At 43.6% G+C, this 18,676-nt stretch overlaps 1 protein-coding gene across 3 annotated transcripts in view; it reads right to left on the bottom strand.

The window, feature by feature from the left end:
- The window catches only part of LRP2 (LDL receptor related protein 2), a 350,948-nt gene that overhangs the window by 220,678 nt on the left and 111,594 nt on the right, over positions 1–18,676 (bottom strand). For all 3 annotated transcript variants that reach the window (XM_085883670.1, XM_085883668.1, XM_085883669.1), the window contains exons 27-33: positions 17,832–18,043; positions 16,094–16,278; positions 14,819–15,047; positions 11,931–12,108; positions 10,785–10,913; positions 2,472–2,635; positions 2,129–2,272 (exon numbers count right to left, since the gene is read on the bottom strand). In XM_085883670.1, coding sequence (XP_085739796.1) covers positions 2,129–2,272; positions 2,472–2,635; positions 10,785–10,913; positions 11,931–12,108; positions 14,819–15,047; positions 16,094–16,278; positions 17,832–18,043 — 1,241 coding nt within the window. The remainder of the gene's footprint in view (positions 1–2,128; positions 2,273–2,471; positions 2,636–10,784; positions 10,914–11,930; positions 12,109–14,818; positions 15,048–16,093; positions 16,279–17,831; positions 18,044–18,676) is intronic.

Genomic DNA, 18,676 nt, shown 5'->3' with positions numbered 1-18,676 from the left:
ATCGTACAAAGTCCTTCCTTGGCAGACCTGAATTCCTATCCACCTACAAGGCCATCATCTGCAGCTTGATGGAGCGGTACTCTCCCCTCTGGACTGGTTCCCCTGCCTCACACCTTGCTCAGTTTGATGGCGTGGAAAATAAGGCTTTCAAGATTATTGGAATCTCCTGCGCTGAAGCTGAGTATATGGGTCCATCACTACGCTATCAAAGACAGTTCGGTGGTCTCTGTCTTCTACCACCTCCTTTCTGGTCGTGTACCTCTGCTCTTTCTGTCCTTTGTCCCCCAGGTTTCTGCAGGGCACACACACAGTCCACCATCAACCCACCTTCTGGTTAAACTACCTAAATCTAGGATCAACGCTCACCTCCTCCCATTCGTTCCTCTTTTCTCCCAACTGTGGGGACCAACTTCCACACTCTCTTCAATCTCATTCTTCCCTCCAGGTCTTCAATAAAGACAGCTGTTCACCACCATCTCAGATTACCCCCCATCTAAAACCATGATCTTTTCGATACTCGGTAGCCTCCACCCCCCACCCCAATCCCTGCTCCTTCCAAATTTTCAATATTTCCTCTTGAGATTTTTCTTCTGTATCCACCGAGTCCGCCCTACAATAGTATCTGCATTACAAGTTAAGTACGAAATCTCAGAAAAATAAAATACGATATACAATAACTGATTTCAAGTTTCTCCGTCATGTGTTCCTTTATCAGCAGATCCACAGGCAAACTTATGAAAATTCTCCACTTTCTCACATTTATCCGATGTTCTGCTTTCGTGAATGTTAGTATGGGATCTGTAAAAAAAAATTCCATGCCTCTTGAATGCGTCTTAATATAGAAATAGAAAACTTAAAGTCTGTGTTGGGGTAATTCTCACTGCACAGTTGGTTGGCTCATGTCTTGAACCACTCATGCTTCACTTTCAGTTCTCAAGAAACAAATCTGTTTTAAAACTTCGCAACAAGTTCGTTTTCCATGTCTGGGTAAAACGTCCATATTCCGCTCCCTACCTTCTTCGAACCTTTCTCACTCTTAACAATTATTTCCACATTCTTCAGCATTCACATCAAAGTCCTCGTGTTCAGTCCGAATTTCTTACACGTCTGTTACTGGTTCTTACAAGATTATAAATCGTGATAATCTCAATCCTCTTTTCATGGGTGTGTGATCGATGCTTCACTTGAGTGTCCATTTTGATTGTGATGAAAGACGTTGTTTTATGACTTTTTATCAAAAAGGGTCTCTTAAAACACTCTTTTACGAACCTTTATATAAAAAAAATATTCTTTTGAACATACAACTCTTGTAAGTATCAGTTCCAGATGTGTAAGAAATTCGGACTTCAAGTTTATGTGCCAATAAAACACGAAATACTGTCAATGTTTGAGTTAAAATTTTCAGTTTTCAAAGCCTCACGATAACGTTATTATATGTGCTTATTTTTAATGGAGAAATAAATTAGGAAGGCCCATGTGAACTTATTTTTTCATATGTGCTTATATTCACGCATGCGCTTATTATCCAGATTCTACTGTGTGCATCCTCTCCTGCCCCTCATTCCTCCCCATAACCATTGTTTGTCCACGTCTGCCTCTATATTGGCCTTTGACTCTGCTGTTGGTGTTTCCCCTCTCTCAACTGTTAATTTTGTCCTGTCGTTTCCTGATCCGTTGAGTGTTGTAATTCTAGATCTTCCATGATCCTTAACTATGAATTAAAAAAAAAAGAAAAAGAAAAAGGATTCGGCTGCAAGATGATAGACAGTGGTGTGAGGGCTGATGCCATGCCAACTGAAATAGTGACAGAGGAAGTAATCATAGATTAGTAAGAGAGAGTTGGGGTCAGTAGACAGGATCTAAGCAAACAAAATTGGCTGAGAAAGCCTCATACACAGGATCATCACAGTTACAGGAGTGGTGGACTATACACATATTCATACATACAATAACATGATAAAGAGGGACACATATTCTGAGATATTCCCGAAGGATTCAGGAAAGGGAGCTTCTAACATAAACCGCAATACTACCACCAGCATGAGCATTGGATCTGTCAAAGCAGTAACAAGGAATTACACAAATATCTTCAAAAATATTGCCTGCCTGAAAGAGACAGTCCACATACCTCAATTGTCTTTTTTAAAGGATTTGTGAAATACAGGTTTCTGCTGATCCAGTCCACAGCCAGTCCTGTTGGAGAGCCAAGAATCGCAGATGGAGCAAACACAGTGTAGTTTGTTCCATCTCTCCTGACGCGATGAATTTCCCCCTGATGGACAACACATCTGCTTACCGTCTTTGTAACAGCAATAGGATACACCCTCATATATCTACCGGAATGGAAAGCACTTTGATCATTAGTGAGCAATTCACAATCATCACCAGCATACCAAATATGACATTTACAATCCCTTCTTTTATTTTCACACATTTTGTAGTTCATATTATTTGTGCTCCTCAAGACTTACAGGATGCTCCACCCAATAAATGAATCCTTCATCATCAAAATCGACATCATATCCATTGTGAACACCAGCAATTGGTACCATGGCATCGTTACTCATCTCACTTGGGTTGAGAGACATTCCAAATATGACCGTGTTACGAACGACGATCAGGAAGGGGTTTTCATCTGCACAACAAAAGATGCAACAAAACATTGGGACAGTTTATTGTCCCACAATTCTAAATTAATTGCATCATGCTCCAGCAACAACAAAACTTATGAAAAGAATAAAGCTCAACGAATATAATGTGATACCGACAGAATGGTGCTGAGTACGGTTTCAGTGCAGAAGGACTTGAGTGGTTATAAGGCTGATAAGTTTTATAAACTCATAAACCCATTCAATCCCATAGAATTCTGAACTCATGACCTTCCATTTATGGAATACGAGCTGAAGTACCCGGTAATACCCGTGAAATTTGCTGGTAAGACGAAGTGCCTATTTTCCTCACGCGAGTTAGACTGAGGCATTAGTTGTATGGAGAAAATTAGGAAGGCTTCTTTTATGGGGTGACGACGAGGGAGCAATCATTGTCGTCGCAACTGGTAAATATAGCGGTGCAGTGAATGGTTAGGTTTTAAAGTTTAATATGAAAAACACTTAGTGCTTCTTGGTTCAGGTCAGGTCAGGTCAGATCTGTGACCTGCTACAGGTACCATGTAAACCTGTACTAACCTGTTCCATGGTCGGGTTGTCGGCGACTAAACCGTCTCCCCCACCAGGTTTTCTGGTGAGGAGGGTGTTTGGATATGGACACCCAGCAGGATTAAAAACAAAACCTGTCAAAGGGCGGAGGAGCTCCTTGTGAGCCAACGGCCATCCATATCTAGTGACCAACTGTGTCTGCGGACGTCCTACTGCAGTTGGGTTACTTTTTTATTAGGAGGTTGGTGGCAGGATTTGCACTCCGGCCACTGTAAAACCCTTCATTCTGCAAAACCCACAAACGCAAAAAAGTCTGAAAACCCACTCCGTGGGAGTACCTCCTGTGCAGCTTCCCTTCGCAAGGCAGCTCACCGGATGGCGGGATTGGGGCAAAGCCTACGGGACCCCCAATCTTTGATGATAGGAGGGAAACCACGGGGTAACCTCCCTGGGTCAGATTGCGGGAGAGTGTGTCGGAGTGGTGCTGAGGTGTCGTCCACCAGACGGCGGTCTCCTTGGGTTAACCTGAGGCGGTCCCTTCGGGTGGGTGCCTGGAATGTCCTATCCCGAAGAGAGGATGATCACCTGTCTCTGTTATCATCTGAGCTCAAGCGTTTGGACATCGGGATTGCAGCTCTCTCTGAGGTTCAGAGCCCGGATTGCGGCGAGATAATGGTGGGTGGTTACACCTACTATTGGTCTGGTCGTTCTGATGGTTACCATACCCAAGTAGTTGCTGTAGCTGTGTCCAATAAGCTGACCCCAATGATAATTGAGGTAACACCGGTCAACGAGTGTATTATGAGACTAAGGATTCGTCACTCCTTCGGTGTCATTTCCCTGGTCTCTGTCTATGCTCCGACTGAGGTGAGTGACCTCACCGTGAAGGACACATTCTACGCCACGCTCGAGTCTGTGGTTGATTAGTGCCCCAGACGAGATACACTTCTAGTCTTGGGGGATTTCAATGCATCGACTGGAACTGATAGGGATGGTTATGAGACATGTGTTGGTCCGCATGGGTCAGGAACTATGAATCAGAATAGCACTAAGTTCCTTGACTTTGCAAGAGGTCATGGACTTAGGGTGGCTGGTTCATGGTTTAAGCACCCACAAGCTCATCGCTGGACTTGGTATTCCAGCGCTGGCGGTGTGGCAAAGGAGATTGACCATGTCCTCATTGACGGTCATTGGAGGATGATCCAGAACTGCAGGGTCTACCAGAGTGCTCAGTTCCTCAAAACTGACCACAGGCTTGTTGTTGCAACTCGAAAGCTGCACCTTAAATCCTGGAGAATGGTACCATCCCAGCCTGGGCTGGATGTTGGCAAGCTCAAGGATGAGAGAGTAGCTAAGGAGTTTGCGAACAGACTGAGCGGACATTTGGGGAGGTCTGGTTGTTTTGGGGAATCCTGTAGAGTTATGGATTACCTTCAAGACTACCATCATTGATGTTGCTGGTGGATGTCTTGGAACTCACCACAGGGCAAAGAAGAATTTTGTCTCTCAAGGGACACTGGATACCATTGACCAGAGTCGCAGGGCCAGGCTGAATGGCAGAGCTGAGCTGTTCAGGGAGCTGAGGCGTAAAACTGTACGTGCACTGAGGGTGGACAAGGAGGCCTATGTGCGAGGAGTATGTGAGGGGGTAGAGCATCACCTGTGGACAGGTGATTCTCATCCCGCTTAGAGGGGAATTCGCGCATTGCGTTCATCCAAGCCCATCCCTCGGAGCACTGCAGTTCGAGCAGAGAGTGGTAGGCTCTTAACAGAGGAGTCTGAAGTGAAGGCCCGCTGGGCCGGTTACTTTGAGCAGTTGTACCAGGCTGATCCACCAGCTGTCGAGTTGGACGTTAATGGTGTTTACAATCCCTGTTGCTGACGCTCCAATCAATTGTGGTCCACCTTCGCTTGTGGAAACACGGGCTGCGGTGAACCAGTTGAAACGGGGCAAAGCTCCAGGGATCTGTGGCATCCATGCTGAACTTCTCAAGGCTGGTGGAAATGCTGCACTCTTGTTGTTGCATGCAGCTTTGTGCTCTGCCTGGAACACAGGCATCATCCCAAATGATTGGAAGAGGGGCCTTGTTGTCCCTCTCTGGAAAGGGAAGGGTGATCGCCAAGATTGCAACAACTACTGAGGGGTGACGCTGCTCTCAGTGCCAGGCAAGGTCTTTGCTCGGATCATTCTTGATAGGGTTCGCCACCATCTGCTTGAGCACCAGCGTCCAGAGCAGTCAGGCTTTACACCAAAGAGGTCAACGATTGACTGTATCCTTGCTCTTCGTGTCCTCACCGAACGCAGACGAGAGTTTCAGCAGGGGCTGCTTGCAGCCTATGTTGATCTCTGTAAAACGTTCGATTCACTGAATCGGGATGCCCTCTGGAGGATTCTTGGTCTTTGTGGGGTGCCACCAAAACTGATCGATCTGATGTCTGAACTCCACTCTGGTACTGAGAGTGCTGTGAAGTGTGGTGGTACCATCTCTGACTTATTTCCAGTTGTTACTGGAGTTCGTCAGGGGTGTGTACTGGCCTCCACACTTTTCAGCACTTGTATGGACTGGATTCTAGGGAGGATGTCAGAAAGATCAAGTTGCGGTGCATCGTTTGGGAATGTCAAGATCTCGGACCTTGATTTCGCAGATGATGCAGTCATCTTTGCGGAGACTTTAGATATCCTTTTGGGGGCCCTCGAGGTGCTGAATGAGGAGTCGGAGCCGCTGGGATTACGGGTTTCTTGGGTCAAAACTAAGATCCAGGCTTTCAATGACATCTTGTATGCTGCTGTCCTGTCCGTGTCTGTTTGTGGTGAGGATGTTGAGGTCGTGGAGAGATTCACTGACCTTGGCAGTGATATACATGTCTCTGCTGGCTGTGAGTCAGAGGTCAATAGACGTCTGGGTCGGGCCTGGGGAGTCAAGGATTCACTGGATCATGGGGTGTGGCGCTGCCGGTACCTGTGCGGGAGGACGAAAGTCCGAGTCTTCAGGTCCTTGGTTCTTCCAGTATTGCTCTATGGATGCGAGACTTGGACTCTGACCAAGGATCTGAGACATAGACTTAATTCCTTTGGTACCAGGTCTCTTCGGAGAATCATTGGCTATCACTGGTCAGATTTTGTGTCCAACGAGCGGTTGCTGAGAGAGACTCAGATGAGATTTGTTACCTGCATGGTCCGTAAGCATCAGTTGCGGCTGTATGGACATGTGGCTCGTTTTCCTGATGCTGATCCTGCTCACCAGATTCTCTCAGCGAGGGAGTCTCGTGAGTGGAGTAGGCCAATGGGCCGACCATGTGCCTCGTGGTTGCAGCAGGTTGACCAGCATATCAAGGAGATGGGGATGGGCCTGGCATCTGCCTGGGGGAAGGCCAGACGGAGGCCCCTGGAGTATTGGTGGAAAGTGGACGCAGCGACGCGCTGTTCTGGCAGATGATCCCATACCTGACCTGACCCTTCTTGGTGCACTTCCTATACTTCCCTTCATCAGCTAGCCGCCTTTTAAACTGAGACACTCACTGAAAAATTCAATGAAACCATCCCAAACACTCCTGAAAAAAACCACAAAAGAACTCATCAAAAGAAGTGGTGTAACAATTAGAAGTGGGGCCCTAAAGAGGGCAGTGTTGCGTTCACTTTCAAATCCAACTTTCAAATCCAACTTCACTATTGGTTGTATGTATCTCTTTATCTGGACACTGTTGTGTGGTGTTGCAGACCATAGTGATGTCGAAGCAAAAGCATCGATGGCATAGCTATCGGTCTGTTAACGGGTGTGATCATTGAACTGCTTGAAGAGCCGCTTAGTTAACCCGCAAGTATCGATACAGTCACCTCAATTAGCTTATTCTATGCTAAATGGATGGTTCCCCCCAAAAAAGCATTAACAAAAATGGCAAATGCTACACATAGAACAAATAGGTTAAACATTTATCAGCAGTTAAGCGACGAAAAGGTTGCCATGGGATATTTACAGTTAAACTGAATAACGAATAGATTAACACATACCCATTATGTGGGGCAGATGGACATGTAAAAGAGCAAATAGGTAGATTTCCGAACACATGAAACGATAGCGTTTTTAACCATGAAGCCTTTTGTTATGATTAATACGCCGGCGCACTATTCGAAAATAACATCACGTTAAACCACCCTCCAGGAATTTTTATGGAAAGCCACTTAGCGCATCCTGGAGCTGAATGTTAGGTCTATATGTGTGTAAAGTTTCATCAAGATCGGTTCACTGGTCTAGGAGCTTATTGGTTACAAACAAACAGACAGACAGACAGACAAACAGACAGAAGGACTGCCATTTATGTAGTAGACTAGCTGAAGTACCCGGTAATACCCGGGAAATTTGCACTATTTTCCTCACGCTAGTTAGACTGAGGCATTAGTTCTATGGAGAAAATTAGGAAGGTTTCTTTTATTACTCAGATTTATGGAAGGAAGGCTTTCCTCATTCCTCATGCTGCCGTAATTCTCAGAGAGGTCATAGTTGAAGGCGGCCTTGAGCCACTCAATGTTTCTTGCAGCAGTGGCAACTGTCCCTGATGTCCTGCCAAAACCCGGACCAAGAAAGCTGGAACGTGAGTTTTGTGCTTCTCTCGCCCGTCGGTGTGATGTTCTATTTGCAGTTCGGCGATGCTCTCTCTCTGCAGCCAAATCTGCTTGCCTGGCTCGTTTATGAGCAGATATATCAGCAGTAAGAAGACTCTGTCTCTCTGTCTCTCTGTCTCTCTGTCTCTCTGTCTCTCTGTCTCTCTGTCTCTCTGTCTCTCTGTCTCTCTCTCTCTGTCTCTCTCTGTCTCTCTCTGTCTCTCTCTGTCTCTTTCTCTGTCTCTCTCTCTCATGTCAATCTCCACCACCTCCTTCCACCTAAATCTTGGTCAGACCCTTCTCCTGCCAACTGCACCTGATCACATGCCCAAGCCAATGCAGATGTTCCTCCTGTGCCTCTTCACCAATGTTTCGTACTCTGCTCAACTCTTGATATCATCATTCCTCTTTCTTTCCCTCAGAGAGATCCCCTCTCAGGTCTCTCAACATCCACATCTCTTCTCAATTCCCTTTTTCAAAGCACATGCCTCCAATCGACACAGGATCATTAACTCATGGTTCTAAATATTTCAACTGATCCTATTCAGAATGTTTTGATCAAAGACCACCCCAGAAACACTCCTCCACTTTCTCCACCCTGCCCTGATACTCTCCTTCAGATCTTCACCAAAACCAATCCATCCTCGATCCAGTAGAACTCAGGTGCTTTAATTTTCTCACCTGCTTTAAATCCCTGTCTGCTGTATCCAGAATATCCGCATTGTCTCTTCCTTGCTATTACCTCTGGTTTCCCCACATTTTTAACCTCAGTCTGAGGCTGGCAGGATTGATTAGAGGTATGCACAGTGACCTCTGAGCTCTCTAGCCTGGGTTTTCATCTTAGCCCAGCTATATAAACTGTCATCCTGGTGTTTCGCAGGCAAGGCTATTCATCGATGTGTGTGCTATCCTTCGGATCTATGTTAAATTGTGCGCTCTGTCTGCCAGCATTACTTCGTGGAGGTTAAATATCCCATAGTGAATTTGGAAAAGTGTCGGCGAGTTATCACCGGCACCATTAACAAATAACAAATTCCTGCTTTAACATACAGGAGCCAATCCACTAGCAGCACAGTCAGGCTCCGAGCAAATTATATCAAACCACAGTCACATGCTGAGAATTCTGCAAGAGGATTCCATCAAAAGGAGAGGAAGAACAGAAATAAAATGGGGATGTTATACTTAGAGAGGAGTTATTATGTGGAATAGACTTTCAAGGAGGGTAGTGACAGCCAAAAACGTCATATTTTGGACTAATTGTGATGCTAGGATACAATAGTTGCAAAACATTTTTTGTGTGAATTCAAGAGGCACTTCTATTACAATTAACAGAATGTTACACGAGACTTTCCCATGTTGTTTTTCCTTTTTTTCACATTATCCAGAGTCTCTCCATCACCCTTGCTCCTTATGGCTTAACAACTCATCATAAAAGCAGTAAGATAATTAATGGAACAAAAGCTAAAACGAGTGAATCTATAAACCATTAGACTATCATTCAACTGCAAGCAAATCAGAAAAGTAAAGTGAACTAGATGGTATTTGTAGAATACATACTAGTACCCCAAACAGTCTTGAGAAGGATTTGGTGCGAGCCAACTCTTGTTTTTTAAGGGTTTTTTTTTCTTTGATCCAATATGGCTGTTAAACCATGTGACTGATGACATCATCTTTATGAAACCATATTTCCCATGGGTAGTTGATCAATTGGTTAAATTTTGCATTGATCGGTTAACCGGTTTCTCCTCCGAAGACTTTCAAGGATTTTCCCTTCTATCCAATATGGCTGCCAGACCACGTGACACATGGTCATTTTTGATGAAAATCCTGTTCAAATTTCAAGTCAATTGGATGAAAATTGATAGTTTTAAAAATATCGGCCTATGTTGACCTTTTGGCTTATGTTGACGTCAAAAATAATTTGTAGTTGAACTTAATGACCAAATGTGCAAATCCTGTTCAAATTTCAAGTCAATCGGATGAAAATTGACAATTTTAGAAACTTGGTCTAAGTTGATCTCAAATATTGTTGGTGGTTGAATTTGGTGAGCTGAAATGAAAATTCTGGTCAAATTTCAAGTTGATCGGATGAAAATTGACAATTTTAGAAACTTGGTCTAAGTTGATCTCAAATATTGTTGGTGGTTGAATTTGGTGAGCTGAAATGAAAATTCTGGTCAAATTTCAAGTCGATCGGATGAAAATTGACAATTTCAGAAATTTGGCCTATGTTAACCTTTTGGCTTATGTTGACCTCAAAAATAATTGGTGGTTGAAGTCAGTGAGGTGATATGAAAATGCTGTTCATATTTTAAGTCAATCGGATGAAAATTGAGGATTTTAGAAAATTGGCCTCTGTTGACCTTTGGCCTATATTGAGCTCAAAAGAGTGACCGCTACATCACATGGTCATAAACATTTGGTAAAGTTTCAATTCCCTCTGCTGAATGGTTTATGATGTATGCTCTTAACAACATGCAGACACGTATGACGTACGACATACGTACGTATGCTACAGATTGCTTAACCTTGCTTTTCACTTCTCGAGCGCAAGGTAAAAACCAATTTTTCCAAAAAAATTCTCTTTTTAAAGTTATACACTGTCCACTTAGCAATTGCCGCATCACAAGTGGAAGAGGCCCACATGGGTGTCATCATAAACTCCCCCTCAATCAGCAAGCGAGAGGAAAACTATGATGATGTGCAGACAGTGTATATGGGGGTAGAGGGGATAAAGGACGAGTTTTTGGGAAAGGGGGTGAGGAACATTTGGTTGCACATACACATTATTTGAGGGACTGGTAAAGACTTGCTTCACCATGGAAGAAGTTCAAATGCCAAAGTACCACAGTTATACTCTGACAATTTTCTGCTTAAAATCACTTCCTGTATGTAAATTGAAAAAGATAATGTATAAAAAGCACATGCAGACATGTACACACCTTTGTATACGTGCATATTGGCTTAGGGGGGACAGAGTGTGTGAGGGAATTCAAAACCAGAAAACTAACTATTGAAGGCATACTCACCTTGTTGACAGGTGTGCTTATCCTGACTAAGGGTCCAACCTGAAGGACAAGCACATGAGTACTGCTGAGGCTGAATTGTTGACAGAAGGCATAAATGGCTGCAGGAATGTCCTTTGCAAGGGTTCCATGCTAGGATCGAAATGAAAACAAATGAACAAAATAGAAATGACAGTGGGAGACAAAAAGTGAAGAATTCTCAAAATATATAAAAGGGAGCAACTCCAAGGGAAATACAAAGGGCAGGAGGTTTGAGAGATTGCGAGTTATCCCTTGCATAACTTGGAAACATCAGAAGCAAAACGTGTAAACAATTCTCAGCCAAATGCACTGCCTGATTATGAAAACAAAAGCAACAGAAAAACAAAACCCAGAGGGATTATATGTCATCTTTGGGGACAGAAGAGCTTGCATGAGGAATGGAGAACTATTCTCCTTGATTCAGATACCTTTTCAAGTAAATACACGGAAATACAAGGAGATCTCGACACAGAAGGAGGGACAATTGTCCCATCATACCTGTGACACACCCACACTCCCAACTGAATTGCAACTCAATTATCCAATCTTCACGACACCAACCCACCCACACCACAAACTCAATCATCCAACCTGATCCAATCATGATAACTCAAAGGGCAGGTTAAAGGTGGACTTCAGTCAGATATCAGGGGCAAAGAGGTGCATCACAGTCAGGACATCAACAAGCAAAATATATGGGGATTTATTTATCTGCTTAAAATAATTTATTTTAGGGGAGGAGAAAGTGCACGCAGTTAAGTGGAGGTTGCATTAACACAGGTAACAAGTTGACACTTCCCAAAACAAATGTTACAGTGACAGCTGAACAATGACGAAGAAAATAAAACTCTTTTGTGGATGCCGGACCCTTCTCCTCCTCTACACGTAAACAATGTCATGTTTCTGGTTCTGAAACTTTTTTAAATAGGGGGAAAAACGTCCTTCCATGAGGAATTGTCCTTCATATGTGCCAGTTATTCCATGACTTCAAATAAAGGATGAGGGCTTACTATCCACAAACAATCTGCATTTTTTCACAAACCCTGTGGTCATCTTCTTTTCTTAATTTAACTTCCACCCAAGCTATCCAGAGATGTGCCCCTCCTCTATTGTGAATTGTTGCCATACCTGAGGGTTGTCTCACAGGGTGGCTCACCACTAAACCCAATGGTTCTGCAACATTGCTTAACATCACTGTTTGGTTCATGCCATTCCACTTGTTGGCTCGAATCACTCTTTGGCTATAGCGCTCTGTCCAATAAACAAAGTCCTCGAAAAGCGTGAGGGCATGTGGGTGCTGCAGAATCTGCAGTAAAAACAAGAGTTGAGAATCAATAAAAGGCTCAATCTATGACTCTTTCACCACTTCTGAATCTGGTTTTCGATGCAACTGGGATTAAACAAGAGCAGATGGAAAATTACAAAGATGTAAAAAGTATCACACTGCCGTGCCACACGATATACACAGATATATAAATATGTATATATATATATATATATATATATATATATATATATATATATAAATCAAAATATATATGTATATTTATATATCTAAATATATATGTATATATACACGTGTGTGTGTGTTGTTACGGCTGTGGAAATTCGCAGACCACCATAAAGGACCTTAGATCAGTTATGACGATAAGTAATTGTGTAGTTAGATTTCCCCACCGTTGTTTAGAGGGAATTTCCGTGTTCACCGGGCTGCGATCCTTTGAGATAGCCGTTTTTCTTTTCTCTATCATTATTTTGGACCAATCATCCCCCAACAACCAAATCGCCACCACCAACATCATTCCCAAACAACTACAACTCAAACACCACCACCTTCGCCTCTTTACCTCCACAACTCCACCCCGCAAACATTACTTCACCGCCATTCTCAAACGACGCCCGCCAGCAACCAAATCGCCACCACCAACACCCTTCCCAAACCACCGCAACAAACTCCCACCACCTCCGCCTTTCTACCACACGTCGTACCATGGGTTGTGAATGGGTTCCGTTTGCTTCAAAAAGCGGATCAGGAATGATTCACGCCCACTTTTCATCCATCCAATGGCTGAGCATCAGGTGGTGTAGACCCGCCTCCGAACCCGCTGTGATCCAGAAAATTGCATATACGCTCCTCCCTCAGCCTATATAAGCGCGAGCACAACGCAGCTCGCGGCAGTCAAGTGTGGCAGTGAAGTGTGGCAGTCAAGTGGCAGTCAAGTCTGGAGTCGGTGGAGTGGCAGTCTGGAGAGGCGGGAGACGGGGCAGTCAAGTCGATTGCAGGGTCAGCAGACGGCAGCAGTGTCGGTGGGGCAAAGTCGGGAGATGGAGCTCGAAGCCGACGGGAAAGGCAGATGGGGAGCGCCAGAGAGAGCTCGCCGGCCACGCCAGGGGCACGAAGCCAGGCGCAGCTATGCTGACATCGCGGCTTGCCCGCCATCGCACCATGAGGGCGCGGGTAAGACCCTTCGGTCTTGTGGACCTGGCCGCTCATCCAGGTTCCACGCACATTTGGTCCACGAACCTGTCTGCCACCCTTGCCTTTGAGGGTGGCTTTTTCCTTTGCTTTTGAGTAAATGCATGTAGTGGCGCCATCTTATAAGTAGAATTGTCTAAGTGTGCGTGTGGAATAAAGACTTTATTAGGTTGTAATGCTTGCTTTCATTGCTTTGACTGTTATACGTGCATGAATTACTGTATGGCTGTGAAATAATGCTTGTCTGAGTGTGCAATAAATGTGCTTGTTGAACTGTTCCCCGTTTCGTTGCGTCGTTTCCCTGGTTTGAAAGTTCCATCTTGCATCACGGAAGGAATTGGTAGGAGGGGTGTAAGCACCCGGTAAATAATCATGTCCGTCCGGGCTGGCGATAACACCGCTCAGTCATCACTGAAGCACGGAACGGACCGCTTAAGCGGTTCGTGTCCTAGGCCGGCCAGCGGCGAGGTACGATCACCCGGTTAACTATCCGCGCAGGTACTTAGGTAGGTCGAGTTTGGCGAACAACCCTATCCTGCGCGGATGGCCGTTTGGCACGATTGTGGTGATGTCGAAAGACCCACCCGTGACTAGCTCCTGGCAGTAGTTCCAAGGAGGGTCACGACTGAATTGTCCGTTCTGGTGGGCAACGCGGTCGCGATTTGAGTTACGTGGCCGATCGCACGCCGGGCGGACCGAAATTTGTAACAATAAATATATATGTGTATATATATATATATATGTGTATATATATATATATATATATATATATATATATATATATATGTATACACACACACACACACACACACACACACACACACACACACACACTCAAGCTCACTCTAGCGTGGCTCAGCTTACTATGCTCGCCTCACCACAAGTAGCTACAGTGGGACAAACACCGTCATGTAATTCAAAACACCACACCACCATGTTATTGAAAACACCTCACCACCATGTTATTAAAAGATGAATAGCACAATTGGAAAACACATTTAATGTGCTATTAAATGATGAACTCGATACCTCTCATCCATGACAGCCTCCTCCATGGTTATATCAGAACGAGCTGATTCGTCACATGGTCACGGATTGTTAAACACCAATATGGGGCCATTCAAAAAATGTAACGCTTATTTTTTAGGGTGATGAATATCGTGCATGATGACAGGCTTGATTAAACCTTACTAATAATTTTTATTCGACATCGATTACATTTTTCAGGGTCCCTCATCGTGAGGAACACTCGACCCAAACAAAGCCAATGGAAATCTGACGCAACAAACCCAGGCAGTGTATAACCAGCAGAGGCCGACAGGCCTGATATCTTGGACCCACCAGAAAATCAAGATGGTGACCATATTATTTTGTCTGGGTGCCATGGTGGGTGGAGTTAAGCGACAAATGCGGGTGGGCTCCAGCAGCTATCCGACCAACGGGCACACATTTCAAAAATCGACCCAACAAGAACCTTTCTGTGTATTTCCACCAAAAAAAATGTTTCTTATCATTAATGAATCGACTCATACAAACTTACCAAATCACTTGCGATGACCTGATGCCGACCACTTCCATCAAATTCACAATAGTCAATGAAATCCAGGTACGCGTCGGAAAAATAGAGCAGGTTTGATGTGTAGTCAATGGTCAAGCCACCTGGCCAGTATAGTTTATCAGAGATGATAATGTGGCGGAACCTCCCATCCATGCTGGCACGCTCAATGTTTGGATTTTTCCCCCAGTCTGCCCAGAACATGTATCGTGAGCTGAAACACAAGGTTCATTATATGTTGATGTTGAAATCTGGATTACAAATCAAGTGTGAGTACATGGACAAGATAAGAAACTGGCTGAGCAAGCAGCAAGTTAAAAATGGAAGACATTAATTAACCTAATTTATTACCACTGCAGATAAAGACCAGCATCGTCCATCTCCTGTACCACAGCTTTCTTTCTCACCCAATATACTATATGCAACAGCAAATGGAAAAAAAGAGCAGGGCTGAAGTAATTAATCTCTTTATCAAGTTGAACTTTTGGTGTTATATGACCATCTGTAAGATTCATGTAAAATGAGAGGAATTTAGTACCCTTTTCACATGGTTGTTTGGAGAAATGCAATGGGAGGAACAACGAGTCAATCTCCATCTATTTGGCATCAAGACTGCTGCCATGCAATCTTACTTAGCACACACATTTGCCATATGATGCATCTTCCTCACCCTTCTATTCTTAGCTCAATCTTGATCGCAACTCTTCTGTTTCTGATGTAAGTGTGCGTCCTATTCCTCTCCTGCTTGGAGTAGCGCGTGACATGTGAGACATATTGTATCTCAGTTGCCCAAAACCACATAATTGCAAAAGTGTAATGAAACCTCCCAATTAATCTAATACTCCTTGTGAATGGAGGGTATAAAAGAAAATACAGGGGGTGAGGATAAAAGGAGGATTATGAAACAAAAAGAAGGTGAGTGAGAGAAAGAAATGAGGGAAAGAGAAATAAAGGGAAGTTGGGGGTGAGGGGAATAAAATGAAGTGGAAGATTTAGTAGAAAAAAAGAGAAAGAGGTTGGGGTTGGGGGGGGGGTGAGGGGAATAAAGTGTGGTAATAGAGGGAAGTGGAGCAAAAGGAAGGAAATGTGGTAAGAGCAAAGGGAGACAGGAAGAAAAAGGAGAGGAAAAAACACAGGAAGAAGGTGGGGGAAAGATATGGGATTAAAGAAGGGTATGACGGATGAGAAGAGAAAAGATAAAATACATAAACAAATAAGTTGGAGGAAATGGAATGATTAGGAAAATAAAAAGTTACTTACCCATTCCTCGGGTCCAATGCCAGGCCTCTAGGGTTGGTGACATTGTCGCTCATCAGTACCGTTCGGTGGCTCCCATCCAGATGAGATACCTCAATGGTTTCCAAGATGTAATCCAACCAGTAGAGGTTTCGACCAATCCAGTCTACTGCAATGTTCTCAGTCACTGTCACACCACTGTCAAAAATCTAGGACATAGCACGACAAGCCAAGTGCAAATTATAATGCATACGTCAACAAAATCAAGCAGGGAAATATCGACAATATTTGCATAAAACTAGAACTGCACTCAGTGGAGCGGATATCCTCTGCTTGGCTGTACAGTTTATGTTTTGATCTTCAATCTAATCAATTCATCCTTGTCACACACCCAACCTGTCCACAAAGGTTTGTCCGAATCTATTCCCAACTTTTAGATATATCCTGCTCACAGACAGACAGACAGACAGACAGACAGACAGACAAACAGACAAACAGGGGTGAAAACATAATATTGTCCACATTCGGACTTAGTGGTAGAGATAATAAACAAAGTTATACCAATGTAAAACATCATGTCAAAAGAATAATCCGTTTCGAATAACAAGAACACAAGTTGAAAATATTTGGTGTATCTATACTATCAGAGAGATGTTTGTCTGGCTGCCTGTGTCACCATGTTTCTCAGAGATGGCAGAACGGACCTTGGTCAAACTTTCAGAGGTTCATCAGTGAATCCATCCATCGATCCATTGGGACCATACTCTGTGCAGAGCGTTGGTGCTGCCTAAGCAGTCTCCTTGGCTATTGGGCACAATCCTGGACGGGTCGCCATTCGGACACAGGATACCAGCAAGCTGGCACTCATTTTGCCGACCTCAGAAGGATGACAGGCAGAGTCAACCCGACCTGGAATTAATTCAACAAATGCTCAGGATTTGAACTCACTATCCTAGGATCCCAAGCCCATCACCCTAACCTAACCACTAAGCCAACTCCAGGCATATCAGTGAATGCTGGGCAGTGTTTGCGGCAACAACAAAAAAAACTTTTTTTGAAAATTTTGAATATACAGTAGTGTGTGTGTGAGTGTGTGTGTGTGTGTGTGTGTGTGTGTGTGAGTGTGTGTGTGTGTGTGTATAATAGTACTGTATATCCATTGGAATGATAGTTATGTGGATCAGGACGAGTTTATGTGTTCTTTCAGTGTGGCGTTGTTAAATGTTCTGTCACTGTGGTGTTTAAACTCTTAAGCCTCTTACGTTTTCCTTTGCCTTCCCCACTATTCTTCTTACTTCCCATTTCCTCCCTCTTTTACCACTTCCACCACCATCACCACCACTACTGCTGTGTAACATTGTTTAGATCGCGTTACAGGGATGAGGATATGGCACATTGGTTTTGGTGGGCCGAGTGGTACTTCATGTGTCTCGGTTTCTTGTGTGTATTCTTATGTGAGAATGACTAAATCTTGAGAATGAGTGTATTAAAATAAATAAATAAGGATATGTCTATCAGGATACAACTATTACAATTTATCTGCGATGATTATGTCTCCAAGTATGGGAAGGGAGAATAGAAGGCTGTGGTTTGAGAGAGCAAGTCGTAAAGACAAACAAAAGTCGACAAACGAGTCAGAATCCATTCTATCAGATCCTGCAGCATTTTCTTCACACTTTATAGTTTTCTATTGGTAGTACAGCACAGCAAAATTAATTGTGCATAATAAAGTGGGGCGAAGAAATTTGTGGAATGGACATACCAATTTGTGATTTGTGCCATTACGAAAAGAACTCCAGATCTTGTCTTGTGAAATGTCAGACCAGTAAATGAAGTCCGTCTCTGTATCGAAATCTAAGGCCACAATCCTCCTTCCATCACGAACCACAGATGTCACTTCCACAGGGACTGCTGTGAAGTTTTCAGCAATGATGTGATTTTGACTGGCAACCAATAACAGAGCCAAGTTTGGGTCTGGATGGTGATATCATAGCAGTATGTTAGTAAAATGCACCTTTACACTTAAAATATCAATATAATGAAGGAAAGTCTGCCAGGAAGATCAAGTTTTAAACTAACAGATCAAATTATCTTTGCCATTGAAAGAAAAAAATATCAAGTTATCTTTGTGGATTAAAAAAAACATTTTCAGTTTGACCAGTTCTCTCCAGGGAGGAGTTTCTGCTCCATGGTGACAAGGGCCAACAAGCCAGAAACATGTATCCAGAGTGATGTTCCCTCTCCGGAGTGGACTTGTCAATAAAACTGAGAATTAAATTCTCTTCCCAGTATTAGCTGCAGTTCAATACAATGGAGATGTAGGTGGATGTAACTCTGCAAAGTTCATCAATAATAGGTGGGTCCTATGCAACTGTTTAGCCAGAAGAGCCTTTTAAAAATCAGATATACTGTATGCACTCGCAGAAGTACCCAGCGTTGCCTGAGGAAATTCAATGCATCCTCACTGGAGGCCTGAACATGGATACGTTATAATAAACTCGTGTAAAGCAATCTTTTTAATAAGAGGCACATGTGTAAACATTATAATATTTAAATTTGTGCTGTTGACAAGAAATCACTACAACCTCAACATACGATCTGCGCATA

The sequence above is a fragment of the Eptatretus burgeri genome, chromosome 1 (assembly GCF_056783735.1).
Source record: "Eptatretus burgeri isolate ZD-2024b chromosome 1, Ebu_testis_v1, whole genome shotgun sequence".
NCBI lineage: Eukaryota > Metazoa > Chordata > Myxini > Myxiniformes > Myxinidae > Eptatretus > Eptatretus burgeri.
The sequence above is the reverse complement of the archived record's forward strand: the minus strand, read 5'-3'. Positions and strand labels throughout refer to the sequence as shown.